This window comes from Dama dama, chromosome 23 (genome assembly GCF_033118175.1).
Source record: "Dama dama isolate Ldn47 chromosome 23, ASM3311817v1, whole genome shotgun sequence".
NCBI classification, from domain to species: domain Eukaryota; kingdom Metazoa; phylum Chordata; class Mammalia; order Artiodactyla; family Cervidae; genus Dama; species Dama dama.
Genome location: NC_083703.1, coordinates 70,618,688 through 70,643,012, shown reverse-complemented (window position 1 = coordinate 70,643,012; position 24,325 = coordinate 70,618,688). Strand labels below are relative to the sequence as shown.

Here is a 24,325-nt window from a genome sequence, read left to right as displayed (position 1 = left end):
ATGGGGCCACAAGTTGAGGGATGCTGGCAGCTGCTAAGACTGGAGATGAGGACTGGCCTCTCCCCTGGGGACGCCAGAAAGGAACACAGACAGCTCAGCTGACACCTTGACTTTAACCTTGTAAGACTCATGTCAGACTTCTAACCCCCAGTTAAGAAATTTGTGTGGCTCTAAGCTGCTACACGTGTGGTCATTCAGTAGAGCCACCCTGGGAAGCTAAGACAGATAGCAAAACTGAAAACAGAAATTCAGACCTGGAGGTGTGGGGGTCAGAGCCCGCACAGAGTATGAGACTGAATCTTGGGGAAATCCAGAATCAGCCTGGGGTACGGGACTTGGAAGGCAGTTTGAGCTGGAGAAATCCATGTCTGAGTCAGGGTCCATCAGGAGCAGGGTGGGGAGAGCCAAGGAGAAGGCAGATGACCATCCCTCCAGCAGCAGGAGGCTTGCAGAGCCAGAGGGAGGCCTCTTAAAGGTCCAGGAGCAGGCTTTCTGGGCCACATTCAATCAGGCACTCGTCAACATACATTTATGGTGAATCTTCCACATGCCAAACACTAACCTAGACACAGCAGTACACAAAACAGGCAGAAAAAGTCCACAGTACCCATGGAGCAGCTGGTCTAGTGAAGTAATGTCTGCCTCCCAGACTCCCTTGGGCATCAGACAGGTTGGAGACATCTTCAGCTGACACCATGACACCAGGACCCTCAAGCCATGGGGAGAAGCTGAGCTGGAGGCAAAAAGGATGGGAGAGCCAGGTCCAGGCAGCCTGTCCCACTGCCCCCAAGTGCTGTGGGGAGCGCTGGAGGAACCAGCAGGGGATGACCAGCACACCCCCCATTAGCCTGGAGTCAGGTGTGGGGTCAACGGGACCCAGCCTCACTTCTTTGTTTCCATAGAGTAAGTGCTGGGGCTTTTCTTGTTGTTCAGTCGCTGAGTCACGTCCGACTCTTTGCAACCCCGTGGACTGCAGCACGCCAGGCTTTCCTGTCCTTTACTCTCTCCCAGAATTTGCTCAAACTCATGGGGCTTTAGCATTCTTGACTCTTCTGCTCATTTATCATATTGGCTCTGCTTGAGGATCCCCTGAGTCTCTCAGTATTTTACTTGTCACTAATTCTAGGGAGTACACTTTACCTTGCTGAAATCTTAGAGATTTTATAAACACCTTACAATATTTCCTGTCTTCCCTCCAAAGACCCGCCACTCTGTAAGCCTTTATTTTCCAAACTATTTACTAATTAATGATTTGTTCATCTTCCTGTATCTTTCCCACAATCAAAAGAGTCTCAATGAATCTCTGATCCACAGACTGTAGCTCTAAGACAATGAGGTGCTCTAAAACCAGAGTCATTGTCCATGAGGATAATGGTGTGATCCCCTTTGGCTTTTGAAGACCTTGGAGATAGCTCGTTGGCTATTCCTGCCAACTTTATGGCCATTGCTGTGGAATCCACTGGTCTGACCAGGCCCCTTCCTCTCATTTTGCAGGTCAGGAAGCTGAGGCCCAGGCAGGCTTTGTCCAGAGTCCCACAGCCACCCCGACCCAGGCCCAGGGCCCCCTGCCAGGGATGGTGAAGACTTTCACCACTATATAAACAACAGGGCTTCCAGGGCCCCGGGATCTGCCAACGAGCTATCTCCAAGGTCTTCAAAAGCCAAAAAGGATCATACCATTGTCCTCATGGACAATGACTCTGGTTTTAGAGCAGGTACCTGGGTATACGGAACAGGAAAGAATGTGGCTTAGTTTAAAGCAAACAAGAGCCCCAGCTTGTGTAAGAGCTGCATTACCCAGTTCTGAACTCCCACTGGGGGAAGAAGTCTGAGACTTCATGTGATGCAAATCCAGGTGCAAAGGTGAGGGGGTGGGTGCCGAGGACATGCCTTCCCACCGAGCTTCTAGAACTGAGAGAGGCAAGCTTGTCATCCTCCCAGGAAAAAAGCGGGGGTGATGTTTCAGAGATGCCTTTTCCTGTCATTGTGCCTGGAAGGCAAATAGCAAACACTTGTAGCCCCATTTTTATCTCAGCTTGTAAAAACACAGCCTCACATGCTACCAAAATACACACAACCCCCACGTCTGTGTCTCTGCAAGTCTCAGGTCTGACCTTTGCAAGGGGCCATATATCTGTCTCTAAACCCACTGGTACAGAAGAATAAGGGGTCGGGGGTCAGGAGACCTGAGTTCAAGTTCTAGCCTTGCCATGTACTTGCTATGTCACCTTAAGCCAGTTCCTTAACTTGTCCAAGCCTCAATGTTATCACCTATGAAACTCGTGTACCTCAGATGGCAGCCAAATCCACTCTGTCTTTGAAGGTTTACATCCAGTGGGCTCTGTTTCCTCTTCCCCACTGTGTGCCCCCAAGATTTCTGGGGATCCCAAGGGGCTTCTGTGTTCATGTCCACTTCTGAGATCCAGCTTAGGCTCTACTGGTGGCAGCATGGGGTTCATGTCCCAGCAGTGCCCATGGCTGAACGCTGAACACCGCACGTCCTCATCCCTTCGGTTTGTGTTGTAGTTTCTGGCTGTGCGGGCTCCCTCTAGTTGCGGTGCGTGGGCTTCTCATCAGAGTGGCTTCTCTTGTTGCGGATGAAGCACAGCTCTAGGGCACATGGGCTTAGTTGTCCCGAGGTATGTAGAATTTTCCCAGACCCGGGATCGAACCCATGTCCCCTGCATTGGCAGGAGGATTCTCAACCACGGGACCAGCAGGGAAGTCTGACACATCCTCATTCTTAAACCCCACCTCGCTCCTCACGCGTGGCAGCCAGCAGCATGTCTTCCCCCCGCCCTGTTGCCCAAACCACTTTTTCCCTCCCTCTACCTTCTCTCTCCCTCCTCCCAATCTCCCACCCCTCCTCCCCTCAAAGTCATTCCCTTATTAAGCTGAGGAATTCAGCCATCTCTTCATTATCTCTTTCTGAAACTGGCTCGGAAAGTTTGCCTTCCACCCACCCTACCTTCCTCTCTAAATATTTTCCTAAACTCCCCGCTTCCTTCCCAGAAACAAGCTCTGATGCACCCATCATAAGAGTGAGTTTCCACCTACTCCATGGAGTTGCAGTATGTATCTTGTGAATGGAGAGGTGGACGGAGGAGGGGGCGAATGTGCTTTGATTACAGTCCATGTGCTTTTCTCTGTCTTTCCCTGCCTTCACATCCTCCTGGTCCCTGACAGTCTATCTTCCTTACTGGCCACAGTATTCAACCCAATAATATGTTTTTATCTCTGTGGAATTTACTTTAGGAAGTTTCATCATTACTGATCTGAATTTCAAAACCAATTTAGGTAACACACTTTTCTCTTAAAAATACTAGTAATTTATTTCACCTTCAGGTGGCCTGGGATTGATTCCCTCCTATGGATCACAAGGACCTTGATAATATAGGCTTTCATTTCTGGAAGCTGTATTACTTGGCTTTTCCATTTTATCAAAATACTTATTAATTAATGAAAGTCATAACTGAGGTGCACAGAGATACACTTGAGGATTGTTTATTCCAAAAATAGGCCCATATTGCTAGATTTAAATCATCAGAACATGTTTATTTCAGCGACTAACAAGCTTTCTGATTCCATCAACAAGAAAATGATGTCTTACCGAGAGGCAACCTTCATGTTTGTTAGATTTCACGTGTGAACAGCACCCCCGTAGGACATCTTTCCATGGCCCAAGCAGCAGTGGAAGTCACTAGGTGGAATAATGCACGGCAGCTGCTCCAGGACTGTCCACACAGGCTTCATGACTTTTGCTTGGTTTAACTTGTTCTGACAATAAACAGCAAAAGTCCCTCGCTTTTCCAGGAGAAGCACGGCCATTTCGAAATCAGCAGCAGCTGCTGCACCAGCTTCCCTCCTCGGCCCCCCAGCTAGGGTCATCAGCCCGCCCGTGCTTTTGCAGTGGCGAGGCCCTCCCTATGGGCAGACAGCACCACCCCTCCCAGAGGGATGGGTAAGAAAGACAGGCGAGCCCTGGGAGCTAAGGTAGGAAGAGGCTGGGCTAAAGAATTGGACTCTACCATGGAGACACAGTCACTTCAAAATTTCCCATCTAAGGAATAGAATACCAAAGTGTTACTGAGGGTATGTGTGGCCCCAGGTCAACTGGGTCCTTGTGGGTTTAGAGAAGCAAGTGGGCTTCTTTGAAACCCCTATTTCCAGGGCCTGAAGAAACCATAAACTCTTCTCCCCAAGTTTCTATAAACATTTGTTTCTTTCTTAAATTTAAATTTTGTATATAACTTTTTTGGGTGAAATACTTTAATTAATTTTATTGGAGTATAGTTGATTTATGATGTAGGTTTCTGCTATATAGCAAAAGTGAATCGGTTGTACAAACACACATATCCACTCTGTTTTAAATTTTTTTTCCATATAGGTCATTACAGAGTATTGAGTAGAGTTCCTTGTGCTATAGAGTAGGTACTCATTGGTTATTATTTTATATATAGTAGTGTATATAACGTCAGTCTCCCAATTTATCCCTCCTGCCCTTTCCCCCTTGGTACATAAGTTGTCTTCTACGTTTATGACTCTATTTCTGTTATTACTCAGCCATCAAAAAGAATGAAATAACGCCATTTGCAGTAGCATGGATGGACCTAAAGACTGTCATATTGAGTGAAGTAAGTCCAGAGGGAGACAAATATCTATTATATCATGTATACATGGAATCTAAGAAACAATGGTACAAATCAACTTATATAATTTTAAAGGTTACTTTCCATTTACAGTTATTACAAAATATTGGCTAGGTTCCCCATAATATACCCTTGAGCCTATCTTACACCCAATACTTTGTACCTCCCACTCCCCCTCCCATTGGTAACCACTGATTCATTCTATATATCTGTGAGACTTCTTTTTTGTTATATTCACTAGTTTGTTGTATTTTTTGGATTCTACATGTAGGTGATACCACATAGTCAGCTGCAAACAGTGACAGTTTTTACTTCTTCCTTTTCAGTTTTGATTTCTTTTTCTTCTCTTGATCGCCATGGCTAAGATTTCCAATACTGTGTTGAATAAGTGTGGAAAGAGTGAGCATTTTCTTGTTCCTTACCTTAGAGGAAATGTTTTCAGTTTTTCACTGCTGAGTGTGATGTTAGCTGTGGGTTTGTCATATATGGCCTTTATTATGTTGAGGTATGTTCCTTCTATGCCTACTTATTGGAGAGTTTTTATCATAAGTGGGGGTGTTGAATTTTATCATAAGCTTTTTCTGCATCTATTGAGAAGATCATATGGTTTTTACTCTTCAGTTGTTTATGTGGTGTATCACACTGATTGACTTGCAGATATCAAAAAATATCCTTCCATCCCTGGGATAAATCCCACTTAATCATGGTGTATGATCCCTTTAATGTATCATTGGATTTGGTTTACTAGTATTTTGTTGAGGATTTTTGCATATACATTTAATCAATGATATTGACCTGTAGTGTTTTTTGTCTTCTGTGATATCTTTGTCTGGTTTTGGTATCAAAATGATGCTACCGTTACAGAATGAATTCAGAAGTTTTCTTTCCTCTGCAGTTTTTTTTGAATAGTTTCAGAAGGACAGATATTAACTCTTCTCTAAAATGTTTGGTAAAAGTCAACTGTGAAGCCCTCTGGTCCTGGACTTTTGTTTGTTGGGCATTTTTTAATTACTGATTCAATTTCATTACTGGTAACTGGTCTGTTCATATTTTCTATTTCTTCTAGGTTGTACATTTTATTGGCATGTTATTGTTTATAATAATTTTTTTTTGATCCTTTGTATTTCTGTGGTGTCAGTTATAACTTTTTTCATTTCTGATTTTGATTTGGGCCATCTCCCTTTTTTTTCTTGATGAGTCTGGCTCAAGTTTTCCCAGTTTTTTCTTTTCAAAAAAAACAGCTTTATAATTCTCAATAGAGACTTTCTGCTCTGATCCTTATGATTTATTTCGTTCTCCTATTGATAATTTGGGGGTGGGGAGGTTGTTTGTTCTTCTTTCTCTAGTTTCTTTAGGTGTAAGGTTAGGTTGTTTAAGACTTTTCTTGTTTCCTCAGGTAAGTTTGTATCACTATAAACCTCTCTCCTAGTGTTGCTTTTTTCTGTGTCCCATGTTTTGGATCATCTTCTCACTTTTCTCTAGATATTTTTTTATCTCCTCTTTGATCTCTTCAGTGACCTGTTGGTTTGTTAGTAGCATATTAGTTAGCCGCCATGTGTTTATATTTTTGCAGCTTTTCTTCTAGTTGATTTCTCGTCTCACATAGTGTTGTGGTAGGAACAGATGCTTGATATGATTTCAGCTTTCTTAAAGTTACTGAGTTTTTTTGTGGTCTAGCATGTGATCTATCCTGGAGATCTGTCCTGGGCTTCCCTTGTGGTGCAGCTGGTAAAGAATCGACCTGCAATGCGGGAGACCATTCCACAGGCACCTGAATATAATGTATGTTGTGCTGCTTTTGGCTGGAATGCTCTCTATATGTTAATTAAATATATTTGGTCTAACGTGTCATTTAAGGACTGTGTTCCCTTATTGATTTTCTATCTGGATCATCTGCCCATTGACGGGAATGTTAAAGTCCCCCACAATTGTTGTGTTACTGTCAATCTCTCCTTTTGTATCTGTTTGTATTTATGTTATACTTAGATGCTTCTATGTTGGGTGCATATTTACAACTGCTGTATATTCTTCTTGGATTGACCCTTTGATCATTATGTTGTGCCCTTTGTATATTGTAACAGTCTTCAAAGTATTTTGTCTGATGTAAGTATTGCTACTCTGGATTTCTTTTGATTTCCATTGGCATGGAATACTGTTTTCCATCCCCTCACTTTTAGTCTGCATGTGTCTCTAGATCGGAAGGGAATCTCTTGTAGGCAGTATGTATAGGAGTCTTGTTTTGTACACCTTCAGTCTATGTCTTTGTTAGAGCATTTAGTGCATTTACATTTAAGGTAATTATCAATATGTTTGTTTTTACTGCCTTTTTAAATACTTTGGATTTGTTTTTATAGGCTTTTTCCCCCCTCTTGTTTCCTTCTCTCATGATTTGATGACTATCTTTAGTGTTAACGTTTAGACTCCTTTTTCTTTTTTGTGTGTATATCGATTATAGATTTTTGGTTTGTAGTTACCATGAGCTTTTTGTATAACCGTCTATATGTGATTATTTTAAGTTGATGATCCCTTGATTTTCAAATGCACTCTTAAAACCCTACATTTGTACTCTCCTCCCCTCATGACTACTGTTTTTGATATATTTGTTTTGTGTATCTATTTACTGCTTGTTATGGATATCGATGGTTTTACTACTTTTATCCTCCCTAATAGCTTGTGTGGGGCTGATTGCCTACCTATATGTATGTTTGCCTTTACTGGTGAGCTTTTGCATTTTGCAATGTTCTTGTTTCTAGTTGTGGCCTTTCCTTTTTCTCCTAGAGATTCTTTAACATTTGTTGTAAAGCTGGTTTGATGATGCTGAACTCGGTTAGGTTTTGGCTGGCTGTAAAGTTTCTGCGTTCTCCATCATTCTCCAGCAAATCTGAGTGAGAACCTTGCTGGGTAAAGTATTCTTGGCTGCTAGTTTTTCCCTTTATCGCTTTAAATATATCATGCCACTCCCTTGTGGCCAGCAGAGTTTCTACAGGAAAGTCAGCTGACAGCCTCAGAGGAATTTCCTTTCTGTTATTGTTTTTCCCTTGCGGCTTTTAATATTCTCTTTTTGTCATTTTAATTACAATGTGTCTTGATGTGTCTGTTCGTCTTTGGGTTAGTGCTGCATGGGATTCTGCTCTTCCTAGACTTGGGTAATTGTTTCCTTTCCAAGGTAGAGAAGTTTTTAGCCATTGTGTCTTCAAATATTTTCTCATGCCCTCTCTTTTCTCCTTCTGGGATCCCCATAATGTGAATATTAGTGCACTCAGTGTTGTCCCAGAGGCCTCTTAAACTGTCCTCACTAGCTGCTAGTTAGCCTATTTAGTCATGAGGCGACAGACCCTAGGGGGGGGTCTTCTGGGCTAGCGCTGGCTCACTGATGGCTGGAGTCAGGGTCGTGAAAATTCTCAGGCTGTTGGCAGGCAGAGCCAGTTCCTGACACAGTTGGGTATAGGGTTCTGGGTATCCCAAAGCTTGTATTGGCCTGCTAGTGGGTAGGACCAGGGCCCACAGACTGTGGGATCATAGTTTTCTTGTGTCTGGTGTTTGTCCCCTCGTGGGTGAGGCTGGTCTAGAAGCTAATTTGGACTTCCTGCAGAAAAAGGGATGGTGCCTGCCCTCTGGTGGGTGGAGTTGGTTCAGTAAGATTTTAGGCAGCCTATCTGCTGAGGGGTGGGTCTGTGTCCTCACCTGTTCAGTTGTTTGGCCTGAGGCGCACTAGCATCTACAGGCTTTTGAGTGGGGTTGATGAGCCAGGATGGCAGCTGCAGTGTTCACACAGCAGAATGTTCCCCAGTGAGGCGACCACCAGTGTCTGTGTCCCCAGAGTGAGCCACAGCCTCCCCACCACTCCAAGGAGTCTCCAAGGCCAGCAAGGTAGGTCTGGCCCAGGCTTCTGTCAAACTCCTGCTTTGGCCTTGTGACCCACTGCACGTGAGATTGTATGTGTACCCTTTAAGAGTGAGGTCTCTAGTCCCGTGAGGCTCCCAGAATCAAGCCCCATTGGTCTTCAAAGACAAATGCTCTGGGGGATTGTCTTCCCAGACCCTCAGGCTGGGGAGTGCAACATGGGCTCAGACCTCTCACTCCAGTGAGAGAACCTCTACAGTATAGTTATTCTCCAGTTTGTGGGTATGGGATTTGATTGTATCCCAAGTTCACCCATTCTGCCTCTTTCCATTGTGAGTCCTTCCCTGTGTCTTTAGTTGTAGAAGATCTTTCTGGTAGGTTCCAGTCCTTTTCACTGGTGGTGGTTCTGCAGATAGTTGTGATTTTGGTGTGCTCAGGAGAGGAGTTCAGGGTCTTTCTACTCCACCATCTGAGTCACTATCCTATAAACTGTTGATGCTTATGTGCTCATGGTCTGATCTCAGCTCCACTTTTAAGTCACCAAGGGAGCAAAGCTCAGAAAACCATACACACTGAGCATTGTCCATGTTGTTACAAATTTGCTTAATGTTTAGGAGCGGGGGCAGTCAGATGCCACCCTGATTCACCTTCAGCCCTTTCACTGGTTCCCTTATGCTCCTAATTTTCCTCTTGCCTCCCTGGGTCCCTCTCCAGAACAACCCACAGGCCTCTCTCCTTTGACATGCAGAACAGTGTCCACATATCCCAGATGCCATCTGTCCCCACTGCTCCATCAGGCTGACTGGTCAAGAATTTTCACAGGGGCAGTACTTTGAGTATCATCCTAAAGAGAAGTTGTCATACGGGCTGCTCAGTGGAAAGGAAAAGACCCTTTACTCAATCTGTCTTGTTTTGAGTGACCCTCTCCCACACCACCTAATAATATAGCTCCCATTTATTGAGTGCTCGCTAGTTACAGATTCTTGTGCTAAATAGGCACATTCAGGTTCACAGCCATTCATCACTTAACCCAGAGAAGCTAAAGCTTTGGCCAAATCACTCAGCTAGAGAGTGATAGGGCTGGGACTTGAACCCAGGCTGCTCAAGCAGGAGCCCCATTAACCTCCTGCTTAGCTGCATTCACAGGCCAAAATGGTGGTACCCACTGAGGCAGAACCCCAGCACTTGGACACAGGACAGTCTTGAGCTGAACCTTAGAGGCCATTTCTTATTGATGAGAATCTTTTCCCAGCCCCCAAAAGGCCACTGGGAACAGCGCACTGGCATCTCCCACGGCTAGATTAGGTGCAACATCACCGGTTGCGGGGGGGACCCTGATGCTCTCTGACAGCTTAGACATCACATCTGCCCACCTATCACCCAGCTGAGTATCACCCAGGTCACTGCTGATGTGGACTCACAGATTAGGGAACTCGAGTGAAAGGCCAGCTCCGATGCAGCATCAGAAGGACCCTGCAACCTTCCCCAGGCCTCTGGGCAAGAAGGAGAGTGACCTGGAAAATCAAATGCAGAGATGTGTCCCAAAATATAGGAGCCTTGTTTGAGGCAGAGTGGAATCTATTAGTTTGAGAAATTGGTCTGGAAATCTTATTAAAAGAGACAAATCATCCCACATTCTCTCCAGACTGAAAATATTGGAGATAATAGACTTTCCTTGACACTTCAGACCCATGGAGCTCATGTCAGGATCACAGCCAACCTCTGGCAAGGCACAATTCAAAGCAGGTAATAAAGGCAATTATTTTTTTTTAAATTGGCAGTTCTGATTAATTCTGATTTCTCCGGCCAGCCACAGACTTATCTGTACCGGTCCCTCATTACTGTGAAGGTTGCAGGGCAGAAGAGCCAGTGGCAAAAAGAAATGAAGTTCAAGTTGTGGATTTGTCATTACTGCACGGCTCAGCAGATGACTGTCCAGCCACAAAGGCCACTGTGACCAGCGCTTTCCACCTACACACACACACACCCTTTCTCAACATTCTCAATTAGCAGCCAGTGGAGACGCCAGGAAAGCCAGGCACTATTGCGTCATGAAACTTAATCCTGATTACCTTTGCTATTTAAGAGGAGTGATAAGAGGCAGACGACCTCAAATTTGTACATGAGCTGTGATCATTATTGTTATTTTTGTTGAACAGTGCAAGGTCCGAGAATGATGTGTATCACTGGAATGTAGTGGGTGCTGGCACCCTGCTAAGGTTCCCACGTGTTTTCTCTTTATCCTGAAAACAACCCTCTAGGATAAGGGTTGCAGGACAAGGGTTGCCAACGTTCTCTGCAGAAAGAAACAGATAGGAAATACTTTAGGTTTTGCAGGCTCTGTGGTCTGTCACTGCTACTCAAATCTACCATTATAGCTTGAAAGAAACCATAGAAAATATGTAAATGGCGAATATACCTAAACTTCCCTTGCAGACTCAGACAGCTGGCCAGGTTTGGCTAGCGGGCCATGGTGTGTGTGAACCAAGGGTATCCCTAACCTGGAGTCTGAGCTTCACAGCTGGGAGACATGTTCTTCCCCTCTCTACCCCCCAACTCATCCATTCTGGCTCTAGTTCTGGAGGAAGGATAGAATCAAACAAGGTTTTGCATAGGATGTTGCGGGTGAGTTGGCTGTCAGCAAAAGAAAAACTGATCACTTTCATGAAATGCCTGCCTGCATGGTGGCTGTGAGGAGGCGACCATATTGCTGGGGTTGATGTGGGTCCCCTCTGTCCATTTAGTTCCTTATCTGCAAGCTCAGCCGAGGCCGTGGCAGACCCCACTGAGACTCCTGCATCTCCAAACCTTTGATGGGTCTCTGAGTCTCAGCTACATCTTCTGGGCAGTCCCCAGATGAAAAGGCTTTCTAACACATGGCCTCTTCGTCCATGCTGGGGTGGTCCCCGCGAGCCTGCAGCCCAACCTTAGCTCTCCTCTGTGTCCGGGACAGCGTCCGTCTCTGGTCACATCTGGGAGTTGCTATGGGCATCTGTGCCCCTTGGGAACCAGGAGTTGAGGGATCAGTCTTTGCCCTTCTCTGAGCCACATCCCCTGCCACCAACCTTAACATTCTTTCCTGAACTAAAGTCATCCAGTGAGTCAACAGAGACAGGGGCATCAAATGTCTGTCTCTTACTCTTGATGACACTACAAACTTAAGAGACAATTTAGGATCTTAGACCAGACTCTCTCAGGCTCTGCACTATGAGACTTAGGGCCAGATTCCTCTGCAGAATGCCATCACAGACACTAAAGGGTATTTAGTGGCATCCTGACCTCTACTCACTAGATGGACATTTTTGACCATCAAAAATGTCCCCTGGGTGACAAAGCAACCTCTGCTGAGAAGCATCATTTGCTTCTGCTTTTTGCTCCCTGCTGAAGGTTCTAATTTCCAATTCCCCCCAAAAGGAAAAATAGCAGCCGAGATCTCTCAGTACCACAGTACCATGTTACATTAGCTCTTGGTGCAAGGTAAGCATAATTAGCCCCATTTTACAAGAAATCTGTGTTACACAGCTAGTAAGCAGCAGAGACTGGACTTGGACCCAAGCCTGTCTGATGTCAAAACCTACATATATATTTAAATATACTCATGATCTGATGATGAAATGAATGCTATGAAGGTTTTCCTAGAATGGGGAGAAGTTGTAGCTGCCCTTCCCTCAGTGTTCTATCTAATCCTGACAGCAGCATGTCAAGGTAGCCTGTATTCTCCCCATTTTACAGATGGGGAAAACTGAGGCCCAGCAAGCCTAACAGATGGTTTGAAATCAGCACAGCAAAGATGTTTAAGCCCAGTGTTTCTGTGTTCAGAGCTCTGACTTTTCAAACTGCCCCCCCCCCCCCCCCCCCGCAAAAAAAAATAAAATGGTGGCTGTTGCCCAGTGGAAAGCTGGACCTGATTTCCTACACAGTACTCTACCTTTCTAGCCAAGGTGTCCCGCGGGCCCGGGGAAAAGTGAAACCAACACCCTGCCCCAGTCCCTGTCCCTGGCCTCTTTCTGTGAGCCCTCTTCTTGCCTCAGCTCTGCATGCAGTACTGGCCTGAGAAGACGTCGGGGTGCTATGGGCCCATCCAGGTGGAGTTCGTCTCGGCAGACATCGACGAGGACATCATCCACAGGATATTCCGCATCTGTAACATGGCACGGGTGAGTGTCCAGCCGCTGCTGCGTCCGGGGCTCCTCCTTCTGAAACAGATGGATGCTGCTGGGGAGGACCCGGCCGGAGTCAGTGCTGTGCGCTCCTGATCCGCCCGTCCTCGGGGAAGCGATGCCTCTGCCAGTTCTGGCCCCAGACCCGGCAGTGGTTCCCACACACAGAGCCGTGCGAGGGGGCATCCGGCCGGCCATCTGCCTGTCCTGAGACGCTGGCTGCCATGTAAACAAAACTTCTCAGAGCATGGCACTTCCCTGCCGTGTTGCGCGGTGTGGACATGAGTTGATGCAGCCTTTGAGTGGATCCAGTAAGCTTTGGGCTAGCTGGGAAGTAAGTTGGGAAACAAGTTTCTTTCATGAGGAATTTCACTGCTGGGTGAAGGAGTTATTGGGTGGGAGGGAAGAGATGAGGGGCTAACTAAATGGTGACTGACTAAAGTGACCGTGGTCTTTACTGGGGGCGCAGGTTGAAGAGAATTTAGTCCCTGCCCTCAGAATTCACTCACGGGAAAGCAAACTGTGTTTTGGCACATGAACAGCAAGGAGAGAGGAGTCCTGCCCACTGTCCCTTTTCCTAGAAAAAGGGACGCTGGGACTGGGTTTTGAAGACTGCATAGAAGTCTTTCAGGTAGAGAGAGGATGCAGGGCAGTCTTAGCAGGAGAATCAGTGCACAGGGATGGCGTGTGACTCTCACCATGAGGACATTACGGCTTAGACCCCTTCTATTCCATCTGCCCCGGCAGTGCTGCACCCCCAGCAGACCACCCCTGACAGCCTCTCTGTTCTCAGCCCCAGGACGGGTACCGTATAGTCCAGCACCTCCAGTACATCGGCTGGCCCGCCTACCGGGACACACCCCCCTCCAAGCGCTCTCTGCTCAAGGTGGTCCGGCGGCTGGAGAAGTGGCAGGAGCAGTATGACGGGCGGGAGGGACGCACTGTGGTCCACTGCCTGTGAGTATGATGGGGAGGCGTCTCCGGGGCATCCTTGAGGATGCCGCTGGCCACAAATACTATCTTCCGCATCCCGGGCCTTACCACATCCTTGCAGGCCAATGGGAATATATTCAAGGCATTACGGTCCTTTCGTGGACTGGGGGTGCAGCCATAAAGCTATCTGTGTGTGGGACATCCTAGTCACAAGCCTCCCCTTTGCTTCTCAGAATTTAAAATGGTTTGGGGAGAAGTGATACGAGGGCCTCATTCTTTAAAAAGGAAATTGAATCAAGATCTTCCCCCTTGCAGAAGTATTTCTGGAGCAGGTGGCGTCGTTAATAACATCTTACCCCAGGATTGAGTTCAGTTGTTTCAAAACCAGGAACTCTTTCAGACAGACAGTGCACACGTATCAGGAAGCCGAGCTTAAGGGAGAGGTGTGAGGCGGGGAGGCCCCTGCCCACTCCTGCCCATGGGCTTGTTTCTTAGCCTGCTTTTCTGCAGGAGTACCTTTTTATTCGTGTCTTCCCTCGCCAAGGTGACCAGCAGTTTGAGCTGTAGGAAGGCACAGGGGTGTCCTCCCATCCGCAGGGACCTTGGCATCATCCTTGGAGGGCAGAGACACCGAAACAGACACCGAAGTACAGGTGCTGGCGAAGGGAGGCTGGGTGACTGCACCTGAAACATCTGGCCGTTGAGTGTCCTGTGGATGAAACATCTGGGGGGTTGACTGAGACTTAGTTTCCATCCAGATGTTCTTTAGACACAGACCATTACTTGAAATCATTAGTTGCTCTTGGCAACACGCCCAGGAGTTCCAACCCTGGTAGATTCCTAAAGAGACTGTGTAAAGAGCTGGGAGGGGTGTGTCCATGAAGAAGACTTACGGGGCCTCAGAGAGAAGGTGCGATGGAGGGATGACCCTGCCAAGAGCCCTGTATCTCTATTTATACATCCTGGGTTACACAAGATGTTCTGATCAAGAAGACAGAGATGCGGCATCTCTCTCAGGATCCAGCATCTCGCGCCCATCCCAGCCCCGCCCAAAACCCAGTCTGGCTGACCTGAGGCTCGAAGAGCTGTGTCTGGTAGCGTGGTCCTCAGTGGATGGGAGAACTAGACGCAGAAGCACACGCAGCCTCCACTGTCTTCACTGGGTGTGCGGGTGGACCCAGAGCATCCTTTTGGACAAGGCAGCAGGCACCACACGTCCAGAGATACTGTTATCTGTCTGCCTTGGGGATTAGGGTCCGTGTGCCATGGGTGATGGTCACATGCTCCTAGGACCGAGGAAACATCAAGCTAAGTGAACTCTCCAAGGTCGTCCCCTTTATGATACGAATGAAGAACCTGGGGCTCAGACACAGGAAGTGACGTGCCCAAGGTCACAGCAGGTTCATGGCACAGATGGGACTCAACCATGACTCGGGCTTTCTACCACCACCTTCCCTTGCATTTGTCAGGGCAGGCATCCACCCCCACCCCCCAGCACTGCTGCAGACAGGGCCTTGGGCTCATCAGGTGCCTGAGGGGTAGCCAGGAGTCCACTCACCTCCTTCCTCTGTGTTTAGGAATGGGGGAGGCCGCAGCGGAACCTTCTGCGCCATCTGCAGCGTGTGTGAGATGATCCAGCAGCAGAACATCATCGACGTGTTCCACATCGTGAAGACGTTACGGAACAACAAGGCCAACATGGTGGAGACCCTGGTGAGTGGCCGAAACTGCCCTCCGAGAGCCAGGGGCTGCCGGTGGTTGCCTGGACCCGAACAAAAGAGCATCACTGAGCACCTGCAGTCCCGCCCTCCGCCCTCATGTCACGGGCTTCCCTCCCCTCCAGCCTCACCAGCCTCTCTTCTGCAGAGCAGTCCAGATAGTCCTCTTGGCACACGCTGCTCTGTGTTACTTTCTTTCCACTCCAGAGGGAAGTGTCACTCACTCTGGTTTAGGGGACGGGATGCTGGGTTAGTAGAATGTGAATTATTGAGTTTACCAGAACAACCATTCAGCTTTTTCCATAAGATATTGCCCAGATGTTTGAGCTTTTCTGTGATGTGTTTTTGATTCAGTCCAATCTTGTACCTCCCTGGTGGCTCAGATGGTAAAAAGAATCTGCCGGCAGTGGGTTCCATGTGGGTCCGATCCCTGGGTTGGGAAGATCCCCTGAAGAAGGAAATGGCAACCCACTCCAGTACCTAGGAAATCCCACAGAGGAGCCTGGCGGGCTGCAGTCCATGGAGTCGCAAAGAGTCAGACACCATTGAGCAACTAACACTTTACTTAAACCTGTTCTCATTAACTTATGCTCATGATCACCGTATAAAGCATTGAGCTACGATATTGTAAAGAAAAGGACAGGAAGAAACTTGGTGGCAAAGTTCCAAAGGTTAAGACCTGGTGCAGAGATAGAGACATGCCAAACACTGAGAACTTTAACATGAGCCTTTAAATCTATGCCAAGTGTGGTCTTACCAAAAGTGAGGGCCTGCTCCAAGGCCGGGCCACAGACCAGCAGCAGCATCCCATGGGAGCTTGGCAGAAATGAAGACCCTGAGCCCTACTCCAGTCACTGAATCCGAATCTGGGTGGACATTTTGACTTGACTGTTAGTACATACATAGATAACATTCTCTCCACACTCTGAACTAAATGCACTTTCCATCTCTCGCTCATCATCTCTTCTCCTTCTCTGCCTCTCCTCCTCTCAGGACCAGTATAAATTTGTATACGAGGTGGCACTGGAATATTTAAGCTCCTTCTAGCCCAACGGCCCAGGGAACCTGCCAGAGTCCGGAGGCTGCTGTGGCCAAGCCCCCTTTCTGTGAACGGCAGCGACTGGGCTCGGGGCAGCACCCTGCCCGACTCCAAGGAGAAGACTGGAGGTCCTGTGGTCCACGGCGGGCTCTGCACCTGCCCAGGGTCTCCAGGTACCGTGGAGGCTGGTACCCCGACAGGCCCCGGCATCTTTTGCATACCCCACCAGCCACGCGCCCGTGCAGAAGTGCACCCAGAGCATGGCCCGGATTTCTCAGTGCCCAGACCTCTTGCTTTTGCTCTCTTCAAGTCTGTGACTCTCGCGGCAAGCCGACTGTGTAGATGGATGCGACTGGGCTCGTGGGGTCACCGCTCTGCTGCCCCCCACCGTCTCCTCCAGGGACCCCTGGCATCGGACACTCGCTGGTCTGGATCACTGGGACCTCGGGATGCTCCCGAGTCCACAGCAGAGGCTCCTACCCTCCCGCCTCACCTGCATGGGGCTTGGCCCAGCACCATTCTGTACCCCTCCCCCAGCCCAGGGTCTTGACCTTCCGCCACTCACTGGGCAGCCCCCGGGGTCCATGGCTCTCCTGGATCCAGGTTCTCTCTGCTTGTCTGTGCTCCATGGGGCAGGGTGGGACTGCAGGGAGCCTGGCTGCCCTCCTCTCTCTGTGAAGAAGGACCGCCTCCCCAGGGCAGGGCTCCGGCTGGCCCTGTGTGTCCTGGGCGGTGACCCCTCGGGGAGGGATGAACAAGATTCGATGATTTTCCAAAGTGTATGTGAAAAGAAACTTTCTTTTGGAGGGTGTAAAGTCTTAGTCTCTGATGTCAAAAACTGGTGGGGAGGGAAGTTCAGTTGTGTAGCTGTGAGACCAATCTCCTGGGCCTGTTATCTCCCTGGCAAGGTCCTCAGAAGGTTCCCCCCGGCCCAGGGTCAGCACAGCCGCAGAGCAAGGGGAATTTCGTTTGGGGCTGGCAGAAAAGGAGCATACCCCAGAGCTCCGAATTTGAATGCCTGCCTAGAGCAACCCAGCTACCATCTCAGAAAAGGTCACTGTGGACCCAGTGATACTCTGGTTTAAAACATACCTAGGGGATCAGGCCTGGGGGTCTTGCCCAAAGTGTGGGTCAGTTGATTTTGACTTTGACTAAGCATCTACTATATGCCAGACTTGGCACATTCTTGGAACCCACCCCCCTCACCCCCCACCCTACCCTGGGAGCTATTCACCTGTGATCACCCTGATTTTACAGCTGAAGACACTGAGGCATCTTCCTCAGGTTTCCAAAGGCAGATGGTAGAGACTTAATTGTACTATTTTCTTCATCCTTTCGTAGCCAAGCAGTTATTTTATGGAGGGAAAATAAGGCCAGAAACTTCTGAGCAGAGAACTCCACAAATGGCAATCTAGTTCTTTTTTTCTGATGCCCGTGTTTCTGGGAAGGTCAGAGTTTCAGATGTATTTTAGTAACTCATTCCCCGCTGCCCAGGAGAGCTAGTCCCATCTTAAATCTTGGCCAGTGAAAACCGCTCCCTGGGCCCACAGGCCGTGAGGTCTACGAGCCAGGGACGCTTTCTGTCTACCTAGGTCTCTAGCTGGTGCTCTGGTACAGCACCTGGGAGCCCAGGGTGGCCTGGGATCCAGGATGTGCCATCCTGGAAGCTGGTCCAGCCCCAGACGGGGCGTGAGGAGCACAGGTTTCCCTCAGAGCTTGCTGTATCCTGGGGAAACAGAACCTCAGTGCCGCATCAAGTGTTACTCGAGCCTCAACGCAGGGCTTTCTAGAGGAGGTGACATCCCTTCCACCAGGTAGAAAAACGAAGAGAAGGAAATTCAGGCCAAGAGAACACGTGCACAAACACAGGGGTGTGCAGAATCCTCGGGGTGGGCGAGACAGCGGGAGGTGAGCCCAGCTGGAGCAGAGCCTGGCGGCGCCAGGGCAGGGGACAAGCCAGGGTGGAGGGGGCGGCGAGCCCCACCAGCAGGGCGGACTTGGCCCCTGTGGGCAGCACGGGGCCCGGGGAGCTCTGAGTGACGCGCTCAGCTCGGGGTTGATCCGGGGCCAGTGGGGCTGCCTCTCTTCATCAGACACTGTGAACACATTCCCTTAAGCGTACACTTCTTAATATCACATCTATTTGTCTGTCTGCTCATTATTTGTTGCTGGAACAAAATACGCAGTACATTAAGAGACGCAGCTTCTGTGAGGAAGTCGGGATCTCTGCTATGTCACAGAGCGGGGGGGCACCAAGCCAGACCCCTGGGCCCCCGAGGACGGGACATGGTAGGAGCTCACAGAAGCTGCTCCTGTCGGCACAGGTTCTGGGGCTGTCTCGAAGCCCAGGGACCCCAGACTCGATCAGGGGAGGACTGGCGCTTTGGAGGTTCAAAAGGAAGCAACTCAAAGCAAAGGAAGGCAAAGAAGCCCTGCCACGAGCCTGCTCTTCGCCTTTCATGGCTCTTCCCCTGGTCCCAGGCCCCCGCCCCACTGGGCCTGCCAGCCTCCCCGGCTCCAGCCTGCTGCTCCAGCCAGCCCTCCCCAGCCTTCAGGAAGCCTGTAGCACAGGAAATCAGCCTGCTCTATACTTCTCCCTCAGATCTGGGGCTCATCTGTGCAAAACAGGAGCCAGGGGAGGGGGGTGGTCTCCAATACAAATCAACCCTAGGATTTATTCTGCTCAGGAGGGGGTGAAATTGCAGGCAGATGAAATGACAGTGGCTTCTATCATTTCAAATGGTAGGAATTTAGAATGTGACTTCGGGGAGAAGGAAACTTGTGAAAAGCACAAAGCCTCGTGGTTCTCACCTCCTGGATGTGGACCCTGTTTGGAGAAGATGGAATTAACCAGAAGCCAGAAACTGTCCCACCTGCATGCATGTCTGGCCTATACATCTTCAAGGGGTATCCTAGCTGTAACCTAACTTGTTGCCTTCTCCTCCTTTCTGGTGTGAAGGTCCTGGGGTCAGGGGCTCTGAGCCTCCAGACAGTCACAGCGTGCCTCCCTTTGTGGGAATGGAAGGCATCACCTTGCTTTTCCATTTTCTCTTTGGATGTAGCCCAAGTAGCGGCCTGCCTGCCGGGTATCACCCATGCTGTGGAGCCAGCAGACCCCGTGCTGGAGGCTAATGTGAGCTCACCCAGTTCTCCCAACACCCCTAAGATGTGCTTCCAACTGTCCCCATTTACAGATGAGGAGACTGAGGGGAGAAATCACTTAATCGCCGCCGCCCCACCCCACCCCCCATTCCACCACAGCTAGTAAAGGAGGGAGCCAGGGTTTAAATTGGTTCTTTTAACTTCAAAGATAGGCTCTTTCCACTGATGTGTCTCAGATTTTCCCACGACGGGGTGCAGGGGGTTGGGGTGGGAGGGACCCCTAAGAGCCAAGACTAGAGTGAAGCAGGCCCAGTGGATCTCGCAAAACCCAAAGCAGACAACAATAAGCTCCAAACTCCTTCAGTTTCATGTTTAACAATTCACAGAGTATTTGCATTCTTTGCTAATTTAGCCTGATTTAACAAGAGTGTATCAATATTTTTTTAACCACATGTGCCTGATCCCTCATGTGGCTTTGCCCCCCTCAGCCCACTGCGATGACCCTAGGGAATGACCGCCCAGTCTGAGAGGCACAGTGCCTGGCCATGCCGCTTCCTCCTAAAGCCGAGGCCAGACTCAAGCTCAAGTCCAGCTCACCTACCCACTGGCTCACCACCCGCCCCCGGTGTGGGGATTCCCTGACCTCACTGTTCATGGGCTGATCTCAAGTCTCCTTCAGTTGCATGCTGGAAAAAAGAAACCTTTGACATCTACTATAATTACACAGACATGCCCATCTGGAATGGCGAAGGCTGAGCCCATAAAACCCTAAAGGGAAAGGAGAAGATGACCCTGTCTTTCTCAGCAGACTCCTGAATCCTGGGGCCTCTAGAAGGTGGTGCCCTCTGCCCACACAGAGTCACATGATTGCTAATCTGGCCCAATCTGAGGACACACTTCACACAAGGGGCTGAGAGCCTCCACACTGTACTTCAGCCCCACAGACTCACTGGGTGGTTACAACATGCAGGACCCTGAAGGGGCTGCCACCAGGAAGCGCAGTTTACTATGGCACAGTCCCTCCCTTGGTGAGACGTGGGGTTATGGTAGAAAGAGCTCAGTCTTCAATTCCAATCCAGCCCAGTCATTTCCTGGCTATAGAATGTCGAACCAGCTAATCAGTGGGAAAAGATGTGGAAAGACAAGCCTCGGACGGGCAGACGTAGGCAGATTTGGGGAACTTTGGGTAGGAAAACAGGAAGGCAAAGCCAAGACATTAGGACCCAATAGGAATCCTCAGAACCAAGAATGCATAGGGTCTACTGGGCAAATGGTCACCTCTGTGACGCAGTAGAACAAGGAATAGGGAGGGACGGGGCAGAACCACTTGGAACAAGGATGTTGCTTTAGAACAAGTCTCTCTCTGGGAGAAAAGATGATTACTTTTCCCTGTGACTGATCAATCGTGTCCATTCATCACTGGGTCCCCGCTGTAAGCTAGCTCTTTGGTGTGTGTCCTTACCGTGATCCACATTTGCTCAGGACAGTGTGAATCCCGGTTGTGTGCAGACGGGCCAGTCTAGCAAGGATGCTGCAGAGAGAAGTGAGGCACAGGGAGGAGCAAACAGGAGCGTATCAGGTCATCTTTGCAGGAATAACTGCCAGGCCCAGATCCAGTGACACTGAAGGAGATGGTAGTTCCCCTGAACCTCACTGCCTTAGAACAGAATGAAGAAAACTGCCTTCCTTTAGCCTGCATCTGGCCTCTCCTGGGGCATCAGCAGCAAGCTGAGTCAGGAGTAATGCCCTGGAAAACAGGGGTGTGCCCGAGCGTAAAATGAGCTCAATGCTAATCCTGAACCATAAAGCCAACACACTGTGCTGGGCCAAGATCCCTGGGGATGGATGGTCAAATGAAGCCGCGGGGAAGAAGATGAGACATGAGTCTCATGGATGGCCCTGGCTTGCCTTTCCCCCGTCATCTAACTAGTCTGAGCTCCTTCCCAGCCAGTGATGCTGGCTCCAAATCACAGCCGGATACGACAGGGAAAAGAGCAATGAGAATCCAGCTGGAAGAAACCAGCTGAGACTCAGCCTTGTTCCTGGGTCCCCACGCAAGGGTTCCATGTTGGAGTTGTCCACAGAGACATGCCTCGCAGTGATAAAATGCACGCCTTGGCTTCATCTAGCCAGGATCTGCCTTTGAGGAACAGCAAGGAGAGACATCAGTGGCAGAGAGCAGAGGGGGCTCCAGTGTCTCAGAACCGTGGATATGATCCTCAGAAACACAAAGAGATGTCTAAGCCATATTTGCGCACATGCGTGCACTCTTCTGGTTTCCTGGGGACCAGAGAGAGGTTTTCGTGCGACTCTGGCTGGTGTATGATACTTGCGTAGAGACCATCCCTCCCACCAACCTCCAGAGGAAGTGGGAAGGGTCAGAGGGGCCACGTGCACCCCCTCAAATCCACCCATGAAAGGTCCCCAAGGCGCAGAGTTAGCACCCATAATGGTAGACCACAGACTTCGCATCCTAGTTATTGAAGAGACTGGGTTAGTCACTGCGGCTGACACAAAGGTGTAGAAGGACTCAGAATGGGCATACTATAGGAAAAGGCTGTTGGGGCTGGGTACTGTGAACTTCCATAGGTGTCTGAAAGCTGTTCTGAGTGGTGAAATTTGGACCCTGGTTCTTGGTAGAAATGCCCAGAGAATGAACAGTCTGGGGTCCTTGGAGTGCTGGACAGAATGGTATCGGTATGAAGGCCTGGAGCTCAAGGTAGTTAATTTATGGTTCCTTGGTGGGTGGGATGCTTAGAATCAGAGGAGGAAAGGGAACATGAAGCAACCTGTCAAAATTGCAGAACTGGGTTTCTGTAGACTTACTTCCGTGCCTTTGCACTTGTGAATATAAATCAGTGGCCCCCTCTGTGACAGTGCCCCTATCCCTCCTGTGGAAGATTAATGGTGTAAGATGTTCTTTGGACCAAAGCTTCCAGGGCAGTCTGAAGGCTCAGAGGGACAGAGGGGTAACTTCCTAGGTCAGATCAGACTTCTGAAGGGTCAGGCAGAATACCAGTGCCCGTGCCCTCCACAGGCCTGCCGACTGTTAGATAAATTCTCATGGTCACTCCCACGAGTGGAACTAGGACCAACAGGTGAAACTTCATCGCTCTAAGAGAGGACTTGCTCTCTGCCACAGAAGCTGAGCTGCCCCATCTTAGCAGCTGTCCAGCAAAAGCCAGACATGCTTTTAAAGGGAAGAAGGAGCTCTGCTGAGATGGCCTTTAGGTTTCTTCCCCTCAGATGAGTGAGATGCCACAGAGCTGGGACCTTGTCGGAATGCCTTCCTTCCTGCAGAGCACAAAGCCAAACAGGTTGTGCTCGCTTGTGTGAGCTAAAGCCCCCAGTCCCATTGCCCCCACAGCGCATGGGCCAAGAGGCTGCTCTGGCCACACGTCCAGCTCAGGTATAACCAACAGCCCAGAGAGAGCAGCTGCTGTGCCACAGAGCCCATGCCCACCAAGATCTCTGATGAGACCAGTCAGTGTAGACCCACTGGCCAACAGGGCCACCAGTGACAGCAGAATCAGTAAAGGTCCAAGCAGGACCCAGAGCAGGGTTTTGCATATCATACACCTTAACTCCAGAGGTGAAATCTACACCCCCTGCCCCATACCTGAGACCCGACAGAGCAGACTGCGAAAGCAAAAGCACAGTGACTCAGCTGACTCGTGATTATCACCATCCCCAGTACCATTTCATTGCCAGACAGACCCTGAACTAGCCCAGGCTAACCCACACTGACGATCAGACTTGAAAGCACTTTCTACCTTCTCTTTCACCCTGCATCTCCCCAGCCAATGAAAGGCAGAGAGTCGGGGCATCTGCCACTGCCTTGGCACTGGACACCATCGTAGCCCTAGAAGGGCCATCACGGGGTTCCCATCAACTCCAGGGAGACTGACGTTTTCACGTCCACTGGGCACATGATACTGCATGAGACCAAAGTCTCCACGCTGTCGGCAGCCTCCTCCGTGAATCCCAGCGGCCTGCGCTTGTACAGTTTGGGTGTTTGATAGATAAAGCACGTATGAGAAGAGAAAACAAAATAAATCAACTTAAAAAAAAAAGCCAGCACTGTGCGGTCCATGTTGTTCTTTTTTTTTTTTTTTCTTTCCAATTTTAGCTTAAAAAAGCAGAAGGTAAATAGTGTCAGGTCAATGAATATCAGATATATTTTTTGACTGTACATTACAGTGAAGTGTAATCTTTTTACACCTGCAAGTCCATCTTATTTATTCTTGTAAATGTTCCCTGACGATGTTTGTAATATGGCTGTGTTGAAAATCTATACAATAAAGCTGTGACCCTGAGATTCATGTTTTCCTAACATCTTCGCACTGGTGTCTTCCTAAGGTTGGGTGGGGTAAGGTAGAGACAATTTGAAGCAGGAGGATAAAAAAAGCCTATTATGAACTAGATTTTTTTTTCAATTAAAAAAAAATTTTAGGCCACACCCTATGGAATGTGGGATCTTAGTTCCCAACCAGGGATTGAATCCATGCCCCCTGCATTGGGGGTGTGGAGTCTTAACCACTGGAACACCAGGGAGATCCCTGGACTAGATTTCTTTAGGTTCATTTAATCGTCACATCAATGATGCAGGAAATATGTATTATCCCTTACTTTCAGATGAGAATAGTTGAGGTTCATGAGTATTAAGGGATTTTCCATGATTGCATACCATACCATAAAAGAGTTGGGTATTAAATAGATTTTCTCAAGTGGAATCCACAGAATGCTGGCATCAGAATCACACTGGAAGTTTGATCAGCAGACAAATGAAGACCATACAGAATCACAATTTCAGGAACTGCCTGAATGTATCAGCTAGCTATCGCTGTGTAACACACCACCCAAAACTCAGAAACAGTCTTT

At 48.9% G+C, this 24,325-nt stretch overlaps 1 protein-coding gene across 1 annotated transcript in view; it reads left to right on the top strand.

Moving 5' to 3' along the window:
* The window catches only part of PTPRT (protein tyrosine phosphatase receptor type T), a 787,366-nt gene extending 763,589 nt beyond the window's left edge, over positions 1–23,777 (top strand). The window contains exons 28-31 of the mRNA XM_061125699.1: positions 12,524–12,649; positions 13,446–13,609; positions 15,163–15,298; positions 16,297–23,777. Coding sequence (XP_060981682.1) covers positions 12,524–12,649; positions 13,446–13,609; positions 15,163–15,298; positions 16,297–16,350 — 480 coding nt within the window. The 3' untranslated portion in view covers positions 16,351–23,777. The remainder of the gene's footprint in view (positions 1–12,523; positions 12,650–13,445; positions 13,610–15,162; positions 15,299–16,296) is intronic.
* Positions 23,778–24,325: the final 548 nt, after the last annotated feature.